At 55.2% G+C, this 23,497-nt stretch overlaps 2 protein-coding genes across 4 annotated transcripts; both read left to right on the top strand.

Moving 5' to 3' along the window:
- Window positions 1-941: 941 nt before the first annotated feature.
- Window positions 942-15,381, top strand: DNAJC18 (DnaJ heat shock protein family (Hsp40) member C18). Its single transcript, XM_041470170.1, has 7 exons — window positions 942-1,129; window positions 1,249-1,394; window positions 2,724-2,909; window positions 5,586-5,698; window positions 7,459-7,568; window positions 9,240-9,412; window positions 12,881-15,381. The coding sequence occupies exons 1-7, from the start codon at window positions 957-959 to the stop codon at window positions 13,003-13,005; spliced, it is 1,026 nt and encodes a 341-aa protein (XP_041326104.1). The 5' UTR covers window positions 942-956; the 3' UTR covers window positions 13,006-15,381.
- A 2,167-nt stretch (window positions 15,382-17,548) lies between these two features.
- PROB1 (proline rich basic protein 1) lies at window positions 17,549-22,923 on the top strand. Of its 3 annotated transcripts, none has more exons than XM_041470383.1 (2): window positions 17,549-21,319; window positions 21,554-22,923. In XM_041470383.1, exons 1-2 carry the CDS (start codon window positions 17,855-17,857, stop codon window positions 22,550-22,552), a joined length of 4,464 nt encoding a protein of 1,487 aa, XP_041326317.1. In that variant the 5' UTR covers window positions 17,549-17,854; the 3' UTR covers window positions 22,553-22,923. The 3 variants fall into 3 exon arrangements, with proteins under 3 accessions (XP_041326317.1, XP_041326308.1, XP_041326300.1); XM_041470374.1 differs by having other exon boundaries at window positions 17,549-21,325; window positions 21,560-22,923; XM_041470366.1 differs by having other exon boundaries at window positions 17,549-21,504; window positions 21,700-22,923.
- Window positions 22,924-23,497: the final 574 nt, after the last annotated feature.

Here is a 23,497-nt window from a genome sequence, read left to right as displayed (position 1 = left end):
CCCAGACAGCTCCAGTTCCCAGACCTGTGACTCCACACATCGAGCGCAAGTAGATTTTTAGTGAAAGTAAAGCTTTCACAAATCTCCCTGGACCTCTGAGATTCCATAGGATCTCGCCACTGTTTTTCTTCCTTTGACCTCCTTCTTCCCACAGGCCCTTGAGGGTCTTAAAATGAGGGTGGGCAGGCGCTGGCACAGGGTGCCCAGAGACACTATGGCTGCCCCTGGATCCCTGCAAGTGTCCAAGGCCAGGCTGGATGGGGCTTGGAAGAGCCTGGGATGGTGGAAGGTGACCCTGGCAGGTGGAATGAGGGGAAACCACCAACAGCATTAGCAGTGATGGAGGCAATCAGGAAATGTCCTGTAGTGAGGGGCCAGAACAGGACACGGCCCTTGAGGTGCCCCAGCAGTGGGGACAGGCACAGGGGACGGGCACTGCCCTGGTCCTGCTGCCACCCCAGGGCTGGCACAGCCCAGGGGCCATCGGCCTCTTGCCCACCTTGGGCTCACGTTCAGCTGCTGTCACCAGCACCCCCAGCCCCTTTCTGAAGCTGTTCCAGAGTGCCCGAAGGAGGGGCCGGGGCTGGGAAGGCTCTGGAGGAGCCACCCGAGGAGGGCTGAGGGCACTGGGCTGGTTCAGCTGCAGCAGAGGAGCCGAGGGCACAGCTCAGGGAAGGAGGGAGCGGCTGCAGGGGGAGCTTTGGGATGGACACCAGGGAAAGGTTCTTCCCCCAGAGGGTGCTGGCACTGCCCAGGCTGCCCTGGGAATGGGCACGGCCCGAGGCTGCCAGAGCTCCAGGAGCCTTTGGACAGCGCTGCCAGGGAGGCACAGGGGGGATTGTTGGGGTCCTGTGCAGGGCCAGGAGCTGGACTGGATGATCCTGGTGGATCCCTTCCTGCTCGGGACATTCCACAATTCCACCATTCCATGACCTCCCGCTCCCCTCAGAACCCCCATGACGTCAGCGCCCTTCGCCGTGACGTCACGCACCGCCGGCTCCGCCGGGCCCGCTCCCAGCAGCCCCCGCGCACAAGATGGCGGCGCGGGGCGGCGGGCGGTGAGCGAGGGGCTGCAGCGGCCGCGGGCCGACATGACCTACACGGCCGAGCAGCTGGACGGGGTGCAGCGGTGAGCGGCAACGCGTGGTCCGCGGGAGCACGGGGGCGGCGGGGAGGGGCAGGGTGAGCCCGGGGCGCAGCGGTGAGCGGGCCCGGGGCGCCCTGGTATAACCCCGTGTGCGCCCTCAGGATCAAGCGGTGCCGGGATTACTACGAGATCCTGGGCGTGAGCCGGGACGCCGGCGAGGAGGAGCTGAAGCGGGCGTACCGCAGGCTGGCCCTCAAGTTCCACCCCGACAAGAACCGCGCGCCCGGAGCCACCGAGGCCTTTAAAGGTGAGGGGGCCCGGGGGGCGCCGTGAGGGCAGCGCCGGTGCACAGGGGCCCGCCGGGCGGGGTTACGGACACAGCAGCGTCTTCACAGAACCCTGCTGCGGCTCCGCAGGGTTTGCATTTCTGTCTGCAAAATACGCGTCTCCCTTAGAAACGATGGGAAATGCATCCCAGGTCCCATGCCCAGATACTGCTGAGAAGTTTTACCAGGATCTGGAGGAGCAGGACACAGGGAATGGCATCTACACTGTCAGAGGGCAGGGATGGATGGGATATTAGGAAGAAATTCTTCCTGTGAGGGTGCTGAGGCCCTGGCACAGGGTGCCCAGAGCAGATGTGGCTGCCCCTGGATCCCTGGAAGTGTCCAAGGCCAACTTGGATCCTGCTTGGAACAACCTCATCAAGTGGGAGCTGTCCCTGCTGATGGCAGGGAATTGGAGTGAGGTGATCTTCATGGTTGCTTCCAACCCAAGCCATTCTGGGATTCCATGGTACAGAAGAAGGTTCAGAACTTGGAACTGGCACTGGCCATGCAGGAGAATTGAGTGCTTGTCATCAATAACTGCACCTTGTCATGAATAAATTTTTATTTTTATGTATATGTATGGGAATATGATATTGAATCCAGTGTGCTGTGTCTGGAGTTCTCAGTGATGCTGCAGTGTTACTGTCTAAACTCATACATATTTCTCCTTTCCATGCAGCCCGGCATGAGGAAAGCCAGTGACTCATTCAGTCTGTTAGAACAAGGAGCTTCTGGAATGCTGTTTTTTATTTGTTTGTGTTTGGGTTGTATTTGTCTATGAACTTGTTCTGTCAGAGGTCAAAGAAGAAGATGAGCCAAACAAACCCTTCTGAGTGGTTGGATGTGAGGTGTGAAATAGATGTGCCACACAGCTTCAGGAGCATCTCAGCCAGCAGGAAAAACTTGGGATAGCCCTATGCATTTTAATTGGTGCCTGCAGTTATTAACTTTGTGTTAATTGTCTGTGGGATATGGAGGTGCACTCAGACCAAACTTGCATTTGGCTTGAGCTGATAAAATTCTCCATTCTCACCCAATTTCTTGGCTGAAGTGAACTCTCATGTCAGTTTTACAAATATTTCAAGTCCCTCCATATACTTGGACACTTTTGTGTTTCTCCTGTTATCAGTGACAGCAGCAGTGGTTTCCATCACAGGTAGTGGCAGGGCTGTTACACATCTTTTATAGAAGTAGCTCAATCTTTGGTCAAGCACAGATTTCCTAGGCTTGTTTGGACTTTTTTTGCTGCTCCACTTCCAAAAGTGTGAGCTCTGGGAATGTAACACTGGTTTTAATTCCCTCTCCAGCAATAGGCAATGCTTTTGCAGTTCTGAGCAACCCTGAGAAACGGCTCCGCTACGATGAACTCGGCAGTGACCACGAGCACGTCAGCACTGGCCAGGCCAGGCACTACAATTACTACACAGAATTTGAAGCAGACATCACACCAGAAGAAATATTCAATGTGTTTTTTGGTGGGCACTTCCCTACAGGTCAGTACCTGGCTGCAGTGATTTCAAAGGGCAGTGGACTGACTAACCCTGAGGGAATGGCTGGAGCTGGGCCAGGGCAGGGCCAGGCTGGATTCTGGGAGAATTCCTTTCTCCCCCAAGAGGGTGCTGGCACTGCCCAGGCTCCCCAGGGAATGGGCACAGCCCCGAGGCTGCCAGAGCTCCAGGAGCCTTTGGACAGCAGGGATGCACAGGGGGGATTGCTGGGGTGTCTGTGCAGGGCCAGGGACTGGATGATCCGTGGGAGTCTCTTCCAACTCAGTATATTCTGTGATTCTGTAAACCATGAGGAAGTTCCCTTGGGACTGCTCAGGGAGTTGATGATACATCTGAAAAGAGCAGAAACATTTTCACATTTGATTTCTGCCTTTATTTTATTCCCTCCATCATCTGAAGCCCGTAATGGTGTAGGAGGTAACACAGGGTGTGAATGAGAAGGGATCAGAGTTGTTTTCCATGATGGTTGGACTCAGTGACCTCAGACGTCTTGTCCAACATGAACAGTTCCATGCCTGGGTTGTACTTGAGGCACCTGACAGCATTCCAGGCCAGCAGGGCCCAGCTCCTGGAGCTGTGGTCTCAGGGGAAGCAGGAGCTCCTGTGATTCACAGCAGCCTGTGCTGTAGTAGAATCACAGCCTGGGAGCTCAGCGAGTGCTGCCTGCCAGGAAGGATCCAGGGGGTGTGCAGGATCAGTGTTACAGCAATGGGATCAGTGTTACTGCACCTGGAGGAGCTCGGTACATGTCTCAGCCCAGCCTTGGCATTTGGATTTGTAGGAAAAATAGAAAGATCCTGCAAGATCACTGGATTAAAAGGAAATTTGAAGGTTGTGAGGACTTCAAGGGCCTTCCTGGCAGCATCTAAGGAATTGCTTTAGCACTCCCAGGAACTTTTCACCACCAAGGTGTCACAAAGTGAGGTACACACCACTTACTACAGCCTGAAGACACACAGACGAGTAGTTACTTACTAAAGCTTGCTGTGAGTGGTGCATGTTGCAGCTAAGGGGACCTTGGATCCCACACTTGCACCAGTGGATATGCAGAGCCAACCCCAGCATGGTGTAATTCCAGCTGGAGTCTGCAAGTTTTCCATCTCTGAGTGTGCAAGGAATTGCATCTGGATGTGTCCTGTGTGGGGCCTGTGGGGGACAGGGATGCTTGGAGTTGAGGACAGGAAATTGAGGAGCTGTAGGAGGAGTTTGAGTATGGGCCATGGCAGGTTTATCAGGGAGACTGGCATGAAGGAGAAAATGGGAATTTTTGGCAAAGCAGCAAAAAGTAAAAAAATAAAAATATAATTTTTTAGTAGTAGGTGTTGGCAGTAAACAAGAGTTTCCTCACTGGGCTTTTGAGGGCAGGTTTATGGCTTTATTTTTACTGAGCAGTTTTCCTATATGGATATTCCATGGAAAAATAGTTAAATTAAAATGTTAAACGTGATAAAACTCAAAGGAGACTCCACTTGGCAGAGTGTTGCAGTTGTAATGAAGAGAGGATACAAGTTCTTCACATAAAAAAATAAATGCACGTGGAACAAAAGAAACTACTGCCAGAAATCCTTGGAGAAACTTAAAATTTTGGAAAACTTTTTTTCTAGGCACCCCTGTAAAAGCCATTCTTCTTTTCCCAGATTGGCTGGTTCTTTTCACAGCTTGATAAAATCCTGTCTGAGCAATGTTGAATGATAGAAATAAACTTTCTTTTTTTTTTTCCCAAAAGAAACTTCCCTCCTTGGAGCCAGCCTGGCTTGGCTCACTGTTGGAGCTCTGACTGCACACATGCCTGAAGCTTGGAAAATCTTTGAACAAGCAGTGGAACAGAGGTTTTGACACAATAGCAGAGGTCACCTTTGCCCAGGTTTCTTGCAGAATTCTTTGGGAAACTCAAAAAAAGGACAGGATAAGAGTATAAAATAATGTGACATCTTTCCCAGGGCTTAAAAATAGTTTTGCATTTCTGTTGTGATGATAAGCCACAGATTTCAATTCTCTAACACAAAGATATTCTGAATTTCAAAAGAGGAGAGCACAGCTATTATTAAGATATTCATATGGTGATAAAATCAGATCCTGGGCTTCAAATTGAAGCAGCAAATGCAATTCTTCCCTCATTTTAGATTTTTTTAAAATAAATCAACCACATTCTGTGTGCAGGAAAGAAAATCCTGAATGGTTCTCCTTTTTTACTCTTTTAAAAATCTCTTTCTTTATTATAGAATAACTAAGTGAAATTATTAATGGCTTGAAGGCAGAGGAATTAGAAATGAGGGTGGAAGACCACATTCAGTAATTATGGGAGACCATAATTCACAGCCTGAGCATGGTGAAGCAAATTCATTTTCCTGCCACAGCCTTGCAAGTGAATGTGACACGAACAGCATTAAAATATGAGATAAAATCATACAAATCAGGCCATGTTTCTGCAGCTCGATTTAAATTAAGATGGAGTGGAGCACACTACAATTTCTCTGGTAGACTTTTTGGAATAACATTGTGGTGGTTTAATTCTGAGGCAGTTTGTGCTTTTTACTTTGAGATCTCCCAGCTGGAATTCTGGCTGTGGAGTATAAACCTGGATAATTCAGTAGAAGCTGAGGAATGCAGGTGAGTACCAGCAGCTGGGTGAGACATGAGTCTGTCCTGGTTTCTTTGCAGGGAATATCCACATGTTCTCCAATGTAGCCAGAGATGCTCACTATTACCCACGGAGGCACCGGGCCGAGAGGGCGTGGACACAGGAGCCAGAGGAGGAGGAGCACAGGCCACAGGTAGCCAGGAACAGAGATCTCCTCAGCTTAAATATTTGAACAGCTCAGCAGGGTGAGGGATCCTCTTCCAAAGCCAGGACGAACCCTCCCATGCTTGAGTGCTCAGTGTTGATTCTCGAGGGCCGCAGCCACAGTGGGTGTTTTCTTTGTCACTGGATTGGCTTTTATTAACCACTGCTGTAAAGATCTGTTGTATTTACAGCATCTCAGGCACTCCAGTTTCTGTCACTGAGGGTTTTGCTGCTGCTTGCTTTTTGCAAGCTCCAGTGCTTGGTAATCCAACAACAATGAGTCCAAATGGGGACTGTGATGGATGTGGAAGTATTGGCTTGTCCTCAGTGTGTATTTAATCCTTCAGTAAATGAGCACCCAGGGGCTGCACAGGCCTCTTCCAGCTGGGGACAGGGTGGGCTTGGGACACATTGCTGCCAGCTGAGACTTCCAGATGAGACACAAGGTGTCCTTTGTTGTCAGTGCACATACACACCTGCCACCTGACTTGGCAAGATCTTCCTCTGGAGACAATCTGTTAACCTCCAGGGATCATTCTCCAAGGAAGATGAGTTTTGCCTTGTGAGTATCAGGCTCAGAAAAAAAACCTGGTACAGCTGACAGACAGCTAAGCTGGGAGAAGTGAATCCAGCCCCTCATTTCAGGAAAGACACTGAGGAGCTGGAGCGTGTCCAGGGAATGGAACAGAGCTGGGAAGGGGCTGGAGCCCCAGGGGAGGCTGAGGGAGCTGGGAAGGGGCTCAGCCTGGAGAAAAGGAGGCTCAGGGGGGCCCTTGTGGCTCTGCACAGCTCCTGCCAGGAGGGGACAGCCGGGGGGGTCGGGCTGTGCTCCAGGGAACAGGGACAGGAGGAGAGGGAACGGCCTCAGGCTGGGCCAGGGCAGGCTCAGGGGGGACATCAGCAGGAATTTCCCCATGGAAAGGGTGCTCAGGGATTGGCAGGGGTTGCCCAGGGAGGTTTGGAGTCCCCATCCCTGGAGGTGTCCTGGATAGGACTGGAGGTGGCACTGAGTGCTCTGGGCTGGGGACAAAGTAGGGATCAGGCACGGCTTGGACTCCATGGTCTGGGAGAACTTTTCCAACCTCAGTGATCCTGGGATCCTGTGAATCCCACCTACTGCTGCATCAGGAATCCTTGTTGCTATCCCAAGGCAGAGGGCAAAGCCTAAAGAGCTCCATATGATATTTTTCTCTGCATAAGAAAAGGCATTTTAGAAGCCAGTTTAGAAAGAAATGGAAGAGCAGAAGGAAAGATCAGTGTTTTCTCTTTGATAGTGTTTCCACTCTTTTGTTCTGCCAAATGAAATCAAAGGTCCGGGTGCTTGCATCCTGTCTGAAGTTGCACTTAACCCTTTACTGCTCAGGTATTAAATGCAGGGCTTGGGCAGAGGCTGAGATCTTTACAATGGAGAGCAAATTCAGAGGGTGCAGGAAAGCTGTAGGCACTCAGGAATTGCAGGGTGTTCCTGCAGGCTGGATTGGACACTGACAGGTACAGTAGTGCTGTGGGCATTGTGAAGGAAGGGGCAGAAAGAAAGGGAAAGAAAATTGTGTCCAAGAGTGTTCTGATATTATTAATAAAGGTTATTTAGAAATTACAGTGTCTTCCCTCTCAAAATCCCAAAGTACTTTTTTCTTCAGAGTTTACATGTAACATATTGTTGATCTGTGATTGATAGCCTGGCTTCTGTGAACAGATGCCTTTTTCCATCTCTGTATTTTCTTGACTGCTAATCCTTGTACTTTTCAGAATTCATACTCTGCATTTATCCAGTTGATGCCAGTTTTCATCATCATAATAGTGTCAGTCATAACCCAGCTGATGGCCACCAACCCACCCTACAGCTTATTCTACAAATCGTAAGTCCTTTAAAACCACATTTTTCTGCTGCTGCTGTTTGCAGTACGGAGGCTGATGGAAGTTGGGTTTGATAGCAAAATGCACGTTAATGTTCTACTTTTTATAGAAAATGTTACCAGTTTCTAAATAAGGAAATACCAACAGCCTGCTCTGGTGAGTTCTGAGCACTGTGAAGTTACCTGTGGAGAGCTTCAGTGCTCAGGGTGCTGAACTGTGAGGGTCAGAAACCTTCCTCAGCTGGCATGGAATGGTTTTGCACAGTGATACAGGATGGGGACTGTGGATGTAGATCAGCCTCTCATCTGACCAAACCCCAGAATCTGTGGATCACCCCTGAGGTTCCTCTGGAAAGCAGCTAAAAAATGAAACCTGTGGTTTGCAGTATAAATCCAAATCTTTTCTGGAGCATGAATTCCACTGGAAGCTCAACAAATCATTAAAGCCTTGAAATGCCCTGGTTTAACCTCTGCAGAGAAGCAGGGCCCTGGGGGCTAGCTGGGTCTGGGAGCAGAAGGACCCCAGCAGAGCTGCTGTCCTGGGAGCTTGTGGGGCAGAGGAAAACCCACGTGCTGCTCTCAGCTTCCAGGGCTGGAGGAGGAAAAGAGCTGACCTGGGCTGGCCCTTACTGAGAGAGGAGTGGGATTGGCAGGTTTGGGGCAACCAGCAGAGTGCTCCAAATAGTCCTCTTGTTCCCTTCTGGGAGTAAAACTGCTCAAATCCAGCCTTGCCCTGCTCCGCTCTGCCAGAGCAGCCCAACACCCCTCCTCGTTTTACCACACGATGTCAGTGTGAGGCCCTCAGAAAAGAGCAGGAGGGTGGATGTTTTTAGGGTGGCTTTTTTTTTCCCAGGGAGTGTTTTTGCTATCTGCCAGTCCCATGTGAAACCTCCCACGCTGCCCCCACAGCAGCTGAGCTGCTTTTCTTCACCACCTCCCCTTCTCCTGGTGATGGGAGATAGTCAGGCCTGAGCCTGGTTCAGAGTTAGGCTATTTATCTAAATCATAGCCTTAAAACACTGAACAGCCTAAAAACCAAAAGAAACTGGGGACACCTCTGAGACACAGGGAGGAGAAGGAAAAGAGTAGTCCAGGAAAAGGGGCAAACAGGATTCTTTTGAGTGTAAACTTTGTGTTTTGGCTGTCTGCCTCTCTCTGTGGGCAGGGACTTGAGCAGAGGCCTTGGGTATCTGCTTAAATAAGGAAGTTCACTCCAGGAGTGTGGTTTAACCCAGTAACTGTGTCAGATGGGCTGATTCTTCCTACAGGGTATTTTCCATCCTGTTCCATGCCTCACTTTGCTTACTTACGATTATAAAACCCTGAAGAAAAGTGTAACTAGAATCCCCCCCTGCTAAATTGTATTTCTACTAAAGGATCCAAAAAATGGGAAAATCCAGATCCAACTGCATTGTGCCCTAAGTCTACAGACTCTGGGATATTTTCTGATGATTGTAGCAGGATGGTGGGTTCTGGTTGTACTGCACAGCTTGCTGTCCCTGAGATTGTAATTTCCTGGCTGGATGGTTGAGGGAGCCATAATCCTGCAGAAATGAACTGTACAAACATTCCTGTAAATATTTGCCTCTAGAAATGCTAATATGGAGAAACAGCTCTTGGTTTTTTGAGGTCTGAACTGCTGAAACATCTGATTTCTCCCTTCTGCTCCCACAGGTCCATAGGCCACGTTGTGAGCAGAGAAACAGAGCACTTGCAGGTGCCTTACTATGTTGATAAAAACTTTGAAAATAATTATCAAGGAGCAGAACTTCAGGAGCTTGAGAAAACAGTTGAGAAAGATTACATAGACTATATTCAGACCAGCTGCTGGAAGGAGAAACAGCAAAGTAAGTTATTTCTGTCCCAAGGGTGTTTCAGGGGCTGGGGGGTGGCTGTGCTTCACAAAGCGCTGCTGGTTTTAGCCTCAGTTTCCAGTCCTTGTAACATCTCAGCCTTGCACTGGTTTAAGGTGTCTCACATCTGCTCCTAACAGTGAATTTGCTGTTCTTGAGATCTGTCAAAATCCATTTTAAGTGATTCTGAGAGATGAGTGGAAAGTAGACTTCACCATTTGAGACACTTTTTTCCACTCAGGTTTTATGCTTGAATAACCCTTAGTGATGTTTTAAACATACAACCCACCACATTTATCCAGCCCTGACAGATTGCTAGGCTGGAAAAGATCTTGAGACATCACTTATTCCATGTTTCCTTTGTTGGAGCAGAATCAGTTTTGCTTTGACTGTCTCCACAAGAAGTTTCTGTAACTTTTTCCTTAAAATTTCTCCAAGAGTCCAGAGTGTGTCCAGGTGCTCTTGGCTCCCTTGCAGTGGACTGTGTTCCTGGTATCAGTTTTCAGAGCATGCTTCCGTGGTTTGGGTGTTATTTGCATTTTCTATCTTTAGCTGAGTTAGAGATCATGTTTTTCACCATTTTCAAGTCTTTCAAAAACAAGAATTGAATGCAGAAAGGAAGAACACAGATGTGAGCATTCAAAATCGTTATTCTCACTCAGCCCTGAGTGGATCAGTGGCACAAAAAAAGGCGTGTTAACCCATATTTTATTGCTTGTTAATTGCTACTAATCTGTTTCGTTGAAGAGACAGCAAATTCCTGCTGTTTGCAGAATGGTAAGAAATAAATCAAATCACAAGGAGTAGTTTAGGCTGGAATGTTGTGACTGGTTTTATTCAGTGATTTTACTCACCTGAAGTGCTCATCACCTTCAAATGAGTCAACACCGAGTGGTGCTGTGTGTAAAGGAAGCTGGAACAAGTTGTGTGAATGTACAGTAGCAGCAGACAAGCTGCTTTCACACACTGGTGAGGGTTTTTAATTACTCTGTGCAGAACACTCCTCAGCACACTCCTAAGAGGTGTCTTTGCACTTGTTTTCAGTTTCTTTACCAATTTATCTAAAGAGGACTAATTTAATCCTAAAGGAGAGGTAACTAGTGTTGCTGACTCCAGGTTCTTTACAGGTGTTTGATGGGAAGGCTTGTTTTGGCTTATTTTACATAAAAGTTACCAATCCTGCTTTTAAAGAGAAATAAAAAATATGTAGGCTCTGAAGTTAAAAAGGAAAATAATATATAATATAAGACCATAAAAGCCCTGAAGTTTTTGGTGTGTTTGATTTATCAGCTTTGATTATCTGTGGCTGGCAGGAGCAGCCTCCAGGGATAGTGTGGATGTTCATACTCATAAATGTACTCTTGCTAAAGGGGAGAATTTATTTCTTAGAGAAAAATCCCTTTAATTGACCTCGTGCACTTGAAAGTCACCACATTGTCTCTTTCACAGAGAGCTGGAGCTGGGGAGAGCCCAGTCCCAAAGAGGGGACAAGGTTTGTGAGTCTGAGAGAGCCCAGGAGCCAGAGAGGGGAGATGATCCAGCCTGGAATGCCAAGTTCCTGCCAAGCCATGCTCCTCCAGAGCTTTGTGCACTCAGGGGTTGTGTTGGTCACCAGCTACAAATACATTCACAGCAGCCACAGTTAGCATAGCCTGAGGCCACTGCTGTCATTAAAAACTCACCGTTTTCAGAGTGCTTCCCATCCTGGCCGTAGCTGAGACTGGGCTGACCTTAGGACAGTCATGTTTGTAAAAATAAACTCTGAGTACAGGATGGAGTGCTGGGGAAATGTTCTGCAGATGCTGAGGCAGTTCTTAGTCAGCTGTTGCTGCACAGTGCTGGTCCCTTAATCCTTGCTGAAGTGTTGGAATTGGTGTGATGAGCTTTTTGTCAGTCGAATGCCTATTTGTAGTACATTTGTTGTGTTTACTGAGGGCACATTTCCCTTGAGCACCAGCAAAACAGAGATGAGTAGTTCAGGAACAGCTTGGGTTTTAAAGTCCTTCATTTTAAGACTTGAAAAGCATTACCTGGTGTCCAACAACCTTAAGAAAAACCTTTAAAATAATGGATTGGTTGTACATTGTTCAGCCAGTCAGTTTTGCAGTGCTGCAGCAGACTCAGCAGAGCAGTATGTGAAACATACAGTGCTGTGGGTTTGGGTCTTCTGAAATCTGGGGCGCAGCTAAGTTCAAAAAGCACATGCCAGGTTTTACAGGAGATGTTTCAGCTGGGATGGCTCAATTGTAAAGTGAGACTGCAGAGAGCTTGGAGGCAACTGAAAACCAAGTCAGGATAAGTATCACAGAATCATGGAATGGTTTGGGTTGGAAAGGGCCTTAAAGCTCATCCAATTCCACCCCTTGCCATGAGCAGGGACACCTCCCACTGTCCCATGCTCCTCCAAGCCCCATTGTCCAACCTGGCCTTGGGCACTGCCAGAGACCCAGGGGCAGCCACAGCTGCTCTGGGCACCCTGTGCCAGGGCCTGCCCACCCTCACAGGGAGGAATTTCTTCTGTATATCCAGTGTAAATGTAGTTGGAATTCAATATTTTAGAACCTCCTTGGAGAAAAGGCTTCAGAAGAACTACTTTGTAACAGATTGAAACCCACAAGGAGCAAATGTGATGGAATGAACACTGTCAAAAGTGCAGGGAATAATTTTCCTCAATTGGATAAGTGTAAACTGAGATTCTCCAGTGCACAGCTCCAGGGACCCTGGGCTCAGGGACAATTACCTGAGCCTGGTTTTTACTGGAGGCTTGACAAGGCTGTGCCCAGCACTGCTTGAGTGGCATTTGGTTACAAACCTGGAAATGGATTCGTGCTCTAAAATGAGCTGTTCCTGCCTGTCAGTTTGTGAAGCTTTTCAGTGAGTGGGAGGAGGGTAAATGGCTTTAAATTTCAGTGGGACAGGGACAGAATTCGTAAGGCATGAAAGGATCTATTGAAGTTCTTTCCACTCTGAATAATTTTGTAAAATGAGGGGCTTGTAAGGCGTATAAAAGCTCTTTGGAAAATGGAGTGTCATCAGGTAGCCCGTGCTTACAGAGATGTTGACCTTTTCAGAAGTAAATTACTGCTGTTCTCCTCGGTGCATCTAATCCTGCAGACAAATTATTCTGCGGGGAGAAACCTATATTAAGACTTCCTCAGCTAATCAGCAAAAGCAACTTCTCTGAATTACTGGGAGGAAATAATTTAAACAATGGAATTATTTCAGTTTTATGTAGCTTTTGAGAAGAAGGGGAACAAAATGCAAAGTACATTTGAGATTGTTAATGAAAGGGCAGGGAGGCCTTTCAGAAGAGTCCCTTGGGTAGCTGTTCACCTCCCTGGCTTCAATACCCACCAAAATTAAAATTTAGAAGTGTCACAAGGATAACAAAGCACTTAAAAACAGTTCTTTAAAGGAGGCTCAGGACTTCATCCTAATACACCTTTTTTTTTCATCTTTCAGAGTCTGATTTGTCCAATTTGGCCAAGCTCTACAGAGATGAGCGGTTAAAACAGAAAGCAGAGTCCCTGAAACTTGAGCACTGTGAGAAGCTCTCCAGTCTGATTGGGATGCATAAAGGGGGCTGACCAGGACGCACACGTTCCATACTTTTATTTATTGCTGGTCTAACTTACGTTTTTATTTTCCTCCATGTGAAAAGGAAGGAGTCTGTTGTAAAGAGTGTAGATATTGGAGTCCTCCTGCAGGCAGTGCAGAGAGGGGCTGGCACAAGCTGCAGGGCTGCTGTTTGCTGTAATATATCCTGTACATTAGATTTGGGTCCAAGGACCAGTGGCACTTTGTAAATTCATTCCCCAGGACACGCTCTGAGCTCAGACCCCAGCTGTGTGGGTGGTTTGTCTGCCATCCAGGCTGTGTGTGCTTCCCAAGAGAGCAGGCTTCTCTCTGCTTCCCTTGTTTCCTATGGATCTGCAGCCCCTGGATCCCCGGAGAGTGCCGTGCTGGGGCTGGGTGTCACCTCCCCCTGTCCCTCCGGGCTGTGCCACAGAGCTGGGGTGGTTCCAGTGCGGGAGGGACAGTCCCTGCCTGAGGGCAGCCCCTGAGCACATTCCCAGCTCTCCCATTCTCGGGTGCTCCAAGGGAGGGCTGTGCCCTTCCTGACACCAGCATGGGAGTCTGGGAATTGCACCCATTCCAGTGTCTGCCAGACTGCTGGGAAAGCAGCACTGTGGTCATTCCCTCCTCTGTTTCCAGTGGCATATTTCAAAGCTGGCTGTTCCATTCTGGTTTTTATCTTCACACTCCCCCAGCTCTCCCAGGATCCTGCATTTTCTGGTACAGTTCTCATGTAGCATATTTTTACTCCGTTGAGCAGCTATGAATGTTTCACTGTAGACATGATATTGCAAAGAAAAATCCATGTGGCAATGTCCTGTTTTTTCTTGGTCCTCCTTTGCACAGCCAGGCCTTGAAGGCAGGTTGATGCTGGGTTGTCCTGGTGAGCAGCAGAGCAGTGTTAGAGCCGTGTTGCTCCAGTTGAGCACCATGAACCCCCCGAGGCAGTCTGGTGTATGCCCTGCATGGAATGAGTTGCTCTTCCAGGGAATTCCTGCCCGGGGTGGGGGCTCACAGAGCAGCACTGCTCCCCTCTGACCCTGTGAACGGGAGTCAGTGACACCTGAGCAATGCTCTGCTGTTGCCACATGCCTGAAACTCGAGTCACACAGGATGCACAGGTGGCCTTGGCTGAGACCTAAGGAGTAAATACTCAAAAGTTTGGGAAATGCCAGGATTAAGCCTGCCTTTAAAGCTCAGACTGTGGGCTGGGCACTGGTGCAGTGGGGTAGGAATCTCACTGGATGGAACTGGAGATGCTGGTGCCACAGTGTGTCCCCTCCATGTCCTGTCCCATCCATACAGCCCTTGGAGGTTTGGCAAGAAAGGAAGCTGGGAAAAAAACCTTTCCTGGGGTCTGCACAAGGATGAGGGATTGGTTTGAGGCCTGGTGCTTCTGTACACCAGCCCTAAACATCCCAGGAGAGGAGGAGAACGGTCCAGGGCCAGCAGCAGTGCTGTGATTGGGTGTCATAAAAGGAGAAAAAAACGGACACAGTGACTCTAAATTGCATTTTTGTGCCCCATTTGTAAGAAACCTTGTAGGAATGTGGGGAAGTTGAGTTGAAATTTTGGGGCACCTGGAACAGGAAAAGCACCAGTGAAAATGGCATTTTGAGGGGGTTGGTGTTGAGCATTCTTAGTGCCAGGGCTTAAGGGCAGAAATGGGTGATGGTTCCAGGTTGGTGGCTGGCACAGCAGGCAGCCTTAATGCTGGTATTTCTCACTTTTGAGCACGTGAGTGTACAAAAAGTGAAAATAATGTTGCTTTTTATATATTAAATAGCTTGTAGAATATATTAGGAATCTATTTAAATGGTTGGACTTTGTTCCAGGGTTGGTATGTTCCCTGCTGTTCCCGTGTGACTGTAGAGGGATGCAGGTAGGGAGACCAAATCTGGCAACTTCCTGGACTCATAATGTCCTGCACGGAGCTTGAACTCCTCCACAGCACTTTGCACTGAAACCAGATTGTACCTTTCATCCAAAAACCTCGAGTACTTGATGGAGACCTCCTGTGGGAAGCACAACCAGCTGGGAAACGCAGGAGGGAGGTAAAACATCCCCAAAAGCAATAAGTGTTTTTGTTCCTAACCAGGGTCAGGGTGCTGGTCCTGGTGTGTGCTGTGAGGAAGGACGTGTGGCTTGGGACCTCTGCGGTGACAAACAGGACAAGTTGTGTTTGTTCAGTGCTCCTCGGGGAAAAGGAGAATCCTCTCCGGGGCCCCGATGTGGAAATGCATCGCTGTCCTTCTCCAAAGGGTACTTGGGGTTCTTTGTGGGGCTCTGACAGGAGGAGAGGGTGTTCCTGAGTGCACCAAGCGCTTGAACGTGGGTTTGTGTGTGTATATATATTTATTTATTTTTAAATAAAGACGTGACATCGCTGTGCCTGTCCGTGGTTGTCCGAGCCTGGCGCCGGGAGAGTTGCGGGGGATGGCGGGGACGCGGCCGGGGAGGAGGCGGCCGCCATTTGCCGCGGGGACATGGCCGAGGGCTTGGGACCGGGACCGGGATGGGGATGGGGATCGGGAAGCGGGCCCTCTCCGTGTGCGCGGGGCCGGGGTCTGTGCGGGCCCCGCCGCGCGGCCTGCACCTGCCGTGGGGCTCGGCGGGAACGGACACGGGACTGGGGACGGGACACGGGATAGGGAACAGAACAGGGAACGAGGCAGGAGGTTACAAACGGTGCCGGGAACGGGACAGGGGCTGGGAGCGGGGCTGGCCCCTGGCACGGCGCCGTGTGGCCGCAGGACGGCCCTGCCCCGCCGTGTCCCAGCCCGGGCCCGCCCTGCGGCTCGGGGCGCACGGCCCTGGCAGCCGCCCGGGCATCGCCCCTGTGCCGCAGGGACACCCTGGCTCGGGGGGCGGCTGGGCGCCTGTCACACAGCGCCCTGGCCCGGATGCCCAGGTCTCTCCTGAACCCGAGGCGGCTCTGAAAGCCCCTGCCAAGCTGGGCCGCTCCTCCGGAGCTGCAAAAAGTAGCTCCAGCGTGGGAGAGGCACATCCTGCTTTCAGCAGCTACCAGCAGCCTTCCGCCTCCTCACTGCCCGTGCCAGGCTTGCCAGCACTGAGGTGAGCACGCTCCAAGCTGGCACGAAATCCAGGTTAATAAGCAAATGCAGTGGTGAGGCTACAGGCAGTATCATGCTGGCTTAAACATAAATGAGTGTTTAATTAGCAAATCTGGCTCAGCCGGGGTCCACCCGCTGTTCTGTAACATGTTTGTGCCCCACAGGCACAGCCCAACCTGCTCTGGCTGCTGGGAGGTGCTGGTTGGGTTTCATCTGGCAGGAGGAGCACAGGGGTCTCTCCATGGCCTCCACACCGAGGGACAAACTCGGGAGCAGCAGGAGGAGCTGCAGGTCTGCAGCGTGGCCTGGCTTGGCACATTGGTGGCAGCCTGGGGCTGCAGCCAGGGCAGTGACAGCAATGCCTGGACAGTTCTGCTGCTCCCACAGCACCCCCAGAGGGGCTGTTCACAGCATCCTGGGGTCACAGAATCACAGACTGGTGTGGGTTGGAAAGAACCCCAAAGGCCACTCCCTTCCACCCCCTGCCATGGCAAGGACACCTCCCACTGTCCCAGGCTGCTCCAAGCCCTGTCCAGCCTGGCCTTGGACACTGCCAGGGATGCAGGGGCAGCCACAGCTGCTCTGGGCACCCTGTGCCAGGGCCTGCCCATCCTCACAGGGAACAATTCCTTCCCAATATCCCATCTAACTCTGCCCTGTATCACTATGAAGACATTCCCTGTGTCCTGTCCCTCCATCCCTCGTCCGCAGTCCCTCTCCAGCTCTCCTGGAGCCCCTTTAGGCCCTGCAAGCCTTCTCCTCTCCAGGTGAGCAGCCCCAGCTCTCCCAGCCTTTCCCTGCCTCGCTCCAACACTCGTGCTCAGCACAGTCCTTGCTGCTGCTGCTGCTCTGACACCCAGGTCCCGCTAAAACCAAAATGGTCACAGTGACAACAGCTGTGACAAGTGACTCAACACCACCGGAGGCTGCGAGGGTGGCAGGAGAGCAGCACCGGACACCCGGCTGTGGTGTGCACCCCTGTCCATCCGCTGTCCATCCGCTTCCCGGCACCCACTGTGGGTGCTGCGGGAGGTGGGATGGCCCCAGACACACCCTGGAGCTCCGTGGAGGAGCAGGACCAGGGATGGCAACTCCAGCACTGCCCTGGCAGTCTGTGCCTGTGCCTGAGCATGAAGAAAGGGATTTGGGGGTTTGAAAATCCCACATACACACTCCTTCTTGCACAAGGCCACCACACCAGTGAGCACCACCCACGGCAGGTCCCCTGCAGTCCCTCTGGGCACAAATGCCACCTGCAAGCCCAGCCCAGCTCAGCAGGGAAGGGTTAAGTGCCAGCCCAGCTCTGCGGGAAGCTTTCCTCTCCTCCTTGCCAAGGTTTAAATTTAGTCCCTGCATGAACCCAGAGGACGTGGGCATCAGGTTGCTTTGGGACTGGCAGCGCTGGGGAGCACCTGCTGCTATTTCATGGCAAAAATTCCCCCAAAAGCTGGGACTGGACTGCACCAGCAGCACTTGGGGTGGACAAGCTGCAGAGACCCTCGTGTCACCCCAGCCACCCCACCACTGGCTTGGGGTGTCCCCAGAAAAGACACATGCTTGCAGTCCTTTGGTCAGCTCCATGCCTGGGTTGATCCCAAGCCTTGAGTCTGCTCCTGGCCGCTTGGACTGGCTGTGTGGGAGCTCCTGTTTGGGGTAGGGTGTGTTTAGGGGAAAGCCCAGCGTGGACGCACCATTGCTGTGGCAAGGTGGGCAGTGGCACCGGGAAAGGAGCTGTGGTGGGGATGGAGCTGCAGCTCGGGGTCCTGCCGTGCCCTCAACACCGCGGATGGGACATCCCCAGAGAGGTCTGCAGGGCCCCCCCGCTCCAGGGCAGCCCAGGCCATGGGATCACAACCGGGAGCTGTATGGGGTCCCCTGGGACATGTCCTGCGGTTTGGGGAGAGCGGTGCGGGATGAGGAGCAGGGATGGGCCGGCGGCCCCCGGCAGGTCCCCGAGGCTGGGGGCGGCGGTGGCATCCCTGCAATGCGCTTGGCATCGGCTGCCCCGGCTGGCGCTCGCCGAGTCCATGTGATCCGGGGCTTGCTCTGTGCCGCCGCCGGGTCCAGCCGCCGGGACGGCGAGGGAGCCAGAAGGTCGAGCCAGCGGCCCCGACAGAGCCGCCCCAGCCCCGAACAGGGTTCCCCGGCATCGGCTGAAGCCCCCGGGCTCCTCCCTGCCACCATGCCCCGCGGGAAGAGGGACCCGGTCCTGCTGTCCCCCGCCGAGCTGCCCGGCCCCGAGGCCGAGGGTCCCCGCGCGGCTGCGGACGGCCGGCGCTCCGCGGAGGAGGAAGAGGAGGAGGACGGACACCTCCCGGGGCTGCCCCGCGACGACCTCACCAAGAGCATGTCGAGCTCCTCCGTGTCCTCCTACCACTCCGCCCTGTGCTCGGACGGCACGGAGACCTTCAAGGACTGCCTGGAGTTCCTGGACGAGGAGGGATCGCCCGGCCGGGCTGCCCCGGGCCGCTGGGCTCCGGCGGGGGCCCCCGGCGTGCCCCCGCCGCCCGGCCCCCTCGCCCGCCCGCAGCGGGCTCAGCTGTCCAGCGCGGCTAAGAATAGCCCAGCGCCGGGCCAGGGGGGCAGGATGGGTCCCCTCGGTGGGGACCGGCAGCCTGTGCCGGCCGCGGCCGCCGGCGGGGAGCCGGCCGTGCCCCGGCAGCCCGGGGCGATGCTCGCCGGGGCTCCCAGCGACTCGGACGAGGTGGACGGCGAGGTGCAGGCGCTGACGGCCAGGGCTTTCCGCAGCCTCTCGGGTCTCCCCGGAGCTCGCCTCGACATGTGCAGCTCCCACACCTCCTCCAGCCTCTCCAACTCGCTGTCGGAGGACGGCGGGCGGCCGCGGCGGTGGCCGGCGGGCGCGGGGGAGCCCCGGGGCGCGGCGACAGCTCTGCACGGTAGGGTGGGCTGGCCTTTCCTCGCCGGCGTGGACGGGGAGCTGCTGGCCAAGGAGCAGTTTGAGTGCGTGGACGTGGAGCTGGAGAGCGGTGAGGCCAGGAAGGGCCACGGCAAGAAGAGGACGGTGCCCAAGCGCCAGATCCTGCTGAAGAGGAAGGAGAGGAAGGAGACGGGCTTTGGCACCCGGGGGGATGGCCCAGCGCCCCAGCCCCCTGCCAGGAAGGAGCCCCCCAGCAAGGGCAGAGCCGTCGGCGAGGACTTCAGGCTCAACTACCAGCAGTTCATGAAGGCGGCGTCCCTGGAGGCCGGCCCCGACAGGACCAGGGCGGCCTCGTGCCTGGTGAAAAACGTCCTGGCCAAGAAGATGCAGTACGAGCAGCGCATCAAGATGGAGCAGAAGGGGCTGCGGGGCAGCTCGACCTCCTCGGGACCGTCCTCCGCCGGCACCGACCTGCTGGGGGATGGTCTGGAGGGCAAGTCCAGCTCTCTGTCCCGCTCAGACTGCAGCTTCTCGGCCGAGGACCTGCGGGGCGGCGGGATGCCGGTGGCCACGGCGGTCGCGGAGAGCTCCGCCACCACCACCCATCCCACCAAGGGCGTGGTGCTCAGCGAGGCGACGAGGGAGACTGTCTGCAACCTGAGGAAGACGTTCAACGAGCTCAACCAGAGGATGAAGTACCAGGAGGTGCTGGAGGGCCGCTGGCTGCCCGCGGCCGCGGAGAAGCACACGTCGGAGAGGATCTGCTACCAGCGAGCCCGCGCCTTATTCGAGGCCCAGCCCGGCGTGGGGAAGGTGCTGGATGTTGCTCCCCGGTTTGCGAGGGCGCCGAGGCCATGGCCCAGCTTGAAGGAGCGAGCCATCGGCCCCATCCATTCCCAAAGCCTCCCCTTCAAGGCTGAGAGCCGGGCGCTCCCCGCCACCCCGCCGCGCCGCCCCTTCGCCTCCTCCCGGGCGCAGGAGGCGAGGACGCTGCCGCAGAGCCAGCCGGAGAAGCCACCAGCAGTGCCCCGCCGGCCGCCCAGCCCCGGCACCATCCCGGCACCCCGGGGGTCCCCGCCGGCCGCGCCCCCCAAGCCAGAGGAGAAGGGGAAGGGGCGCGTCCCGCAGCCCCGGGACGTGCGCAAGCTGGTGAAGAGCAGCTACAGCCTCAAGTTCGGGACTGCCGGTGCCTCCCGCGGCACCGTGGCACCGGCGAGTAGCGGGGAGCCGCCACCAGCCACCCCCCTGGTCATCCACTGCACCTCGGTCCGCCGGGAGCCGCCGCCGGAGCCGGCGGGCGAGGAGGTGCTGGCAGCCCCTGGCCGAGAGCCAGCCCCGGCGTGTGCCGAGGGGCCCGCAAAGACCCCGCACAGCTCCCCAATCAACATCACGAGGGTCCAGGCCACGCGGAGGGGAGCGGCCCCCTCGGAGGAGCCGCCGGCGTCGCCCCCGCGCCGGGAGCGGAGCGAGCTCAGGCTGCCCCCACGGGCCCCGGCGGCCGAGCGGGTGCCACACGTGGAGACCCATCTGCACGTCCTGGTGGGCCGGCCGGCCCCGGCGGCCCGGGAGAGCTCCCCGGCTCAGAGCAGCGCTGTGCTGCGGGCAGAGAAGACCGTTCTCCTGCCGCCGCCGCCGCCGAGTCCCGCGGAGGGAGAGGAGGTGCGCGGCCGTGGCAGCAGCCGGGCGCTCCCCGCTGCCGAGGGGCCGGAGTCGCTGGGGCAGCGGCCCCGCAGCGGCGACAGCCGGGACCCCCGAGCCGGAGCCCCGGGCGGCAGCAGCGCCCGGCCGCGGCCTGCGGAGCCGGCGGCGAGGAGCGCGGCAGAGCCCGGTGGCAGCGAGCAGAGGCAGCAGCAGCCCGGCGGCCGGCGGGTGTCGGTGGGCAGCGGGGGCTCTGCCGGTGGCACCGGACCCGCTGCCCCGCTCCGAGCCGGGGACAGCAGCGAAGCCTCCCCTGGGCGGCTGCCGGAGCAGAGGGAGGCCTGGGAGCACTCGCCGCAGTGGCCGGCGGCTGCGGAGCCCTACCCGCCGGCTGCCCCGGCAGAGAACTCCAACTACTTGGCAATCCCCGAGAGAGCCCCCAAATCCACACAGATGCCAAAGCTGTCCTCGGTCCCCAACCCAGGCAGTGCATCCTTTGGGACCCCCTTTGTCCCCAGCCCGGCCAGCGCTTCTTTTGGGGCTCCCTCAGCCCCCAACCCAGCCAGTGCCTCTTTTGGGACCTCCATGGTCACCAACGTGACCGGCTCATCCTTTGGCTTCCCATCAGCCTCCAGCCTGGCCAGCACATCATTTGGGACCCCCTTGGTTTCCAGCTCCAACAAGTCTTTTGGGGCCCCTCTGGTGCCCAACCTGTGCAGCACATCCTTTGGGAACCCCTTGGTCCCAAATGCATCCAGTGCATCCATTGGGAATCCCTTGGTCCCCAATCCATCCAGCATGTCCTTTGGGAACCCCTTGGTCCCAAATGCGTCCAGTGCATCATTTGGGAACCCCTTGGTCCCCAATCCATCCAGTGCATCCTTTGGGAACCCCTTGGTCCCCAATGCATCCAGCATGTCCTTTGGGAACACCTTGGTCCCCAGTCCATCCAGCATGTCCTTTGGGAACCCCTTGGTCCCAAATGCATCCAGTGCATCCATTGGGAATCCCTTGGTCCCCAATCCATCCAGTGCATCCTTTGGGAGCCCCTTGATCCCCAATCCATCCAGTGCATCATTTGGGTCCCCACTGGTGCCCAATCCATCCAGTGCATCCTTTGGGAACCCCTTGATCCCCAACCCAGGCAGGTCATCCTTTGGGTCCCCCTTGGTCAGCAACCCAGCCCCCACTTCCCTTGGGCATCCATCAGTCTCCAGTGTAGCCGGCTCTTTCTTTGGATCCCCTTTTGTCCCCAACCCAGCCAGCGCTCCGCTGGGAACCGGTGCCTATCCCCTTCCTGGTGGGGAAGTGCCCTGGGGCAAGCCCAGCCCTGAGCCCCCCCTTCCCCGACCCCCCGAGGGCTCGGCTGCTGTGGAGCCCCCAGCCCAGCCCCACCTGGAGGATGCTCCTCATTTCCTCAGAAGGACCGATGGCTCCTCGCCGAGTGGGAGGAGCAGGCAAAGCCCCTCCAAGCCTTTCCCCACCGCCGTGCCTGCCCAGCGGAGGATGCTCGTGGATCCCAGCAGCGGGAAGTTCTACTACGTGGAGCCGCCGCGGCAGCCCCAGATGAAAACGCTCTACGACCCCGAGACGGGGCAGTACCTGGAGGTGCTGGTCCCACCGGTGGCATCACACACCGGGCTCTACCAGGCACCTTTCAACCCGCTGGTCATGGCCCCGGGGGTCTATGGCCCGCCCTACGCATCCTACGGCGGCTTCCCCGGGCTCCCGGCACCGCCGCCCTCCGCCCCCTCGCCGCCGCACCCCTCGCTGCCGGCTGCCGACAACCCCGGGACCCCCGGCTCCGCTCCCAAGGGCGAGGGTTCGTCCTCTGCCGGGGGTCCCGACTGCGGCTACCTGGAGAGCCTGTACTACATCCCCACGGGTATGAGGGCCAGCCCCGGCCCCGAGCAGCCCCCGGCCCGAGCCAGCCCTGCCGCGCCCGAGGGCTCGCTGCTCCGCATGTGACGGGAAGGATCCGCGGGGATGTCCCTTCCCTTGGCCCGGCTTAGCCCAAAGTCAGCACCACCCCTGGCACGGGAGAGCCTCCCTGCCCACGACTGAGCTGGCAAAACGCCGAGGGGTAGCGGGCACTGGTTGGACTTCACTGGCTTCTCATGGAAACGGGGACACAAAGGGTGTTTTCCGGTGTGAGCACCTGGCAGCCCTAGGGGGACATGGAGGTGTGTGCTCTGGCCAGCAAAGGGACCACAGAGGCCCTGCTTCTCCCTGTCCTGCCAGTCCCATCCCAAGGATGACCCGAGCTGGTTCACCCAGGGGGTGATCGCCTGGCCACCTCCAGCACCCCCCCCCCTGCCCCAGCCACGGCTACAGCACAGATAACCCAAAATAGTAATAAAAATGCTGAAACAGCTTTAAATCTGCTTATTCATCCTGTGCTTGTGTGGTCTGTAAAGGGAGGCAAGAGGCTGAGGCACTTGGAACATGCAGTGCTTCTCTCTGTCTTGGAGTATCCACCCAGTCCCGAGGAGCAGTGGGAGACTCTGCAGTGAGCCCTAAACCCCAACCCCCAGCCCCGAGCGCCAAGCCACAACCATAAGCCTCAAACCCCAGTCCTTAACTCAGCTCTGAACCCCAAATCCCTACCCAGCTCCAGACCCTCTAAGTCCACACCATCCCAGGAAGGACTGAGGTTGAGGAGAAGGGATCAGGCTGAGTTACAGGAGTGAGTTACAGCAAAAACCTCCTGGAGAGGGGGTACCCGGTCGGGGACACCCCATGCACAGCCCCCTTCCTGCCGCGACGCCCGGGTCGGACGGGCCGCCCCAGCCGGATGCAGGTGCGTGCTGGCCGCGCCTCGGCGCCGCTCGCCAGTCCCGGGGGATTTTTAGCCCGCCCCGGGGTTTATAGCCCGGCCGGGGGGGTTTATAGCCACCCCACGCCTCCGTCCAG

Source organism: Pyrgilauda ruficollis, unplaced genomic scaffold (assembly GCF_017590135.1).
Source record: "Pyrgilauda ruficollis isolate IOZ18807 unplaced genomic scaffold, ASM1759013v1 scaffold105, whole genome shotgun sequence".
In the NCBI taxonomy this organism is placed as follows: Eukaryota; Metazoa; Chordata; class Aves; order Passeriformes; family Passeridae; genus Pyrgilauda; species Pyrgilauda ruficollis.
Note: the sequence above shows the minus strand (reverse complement) of the source record. Positions and strands in the feature narration are given on the sequence as shown.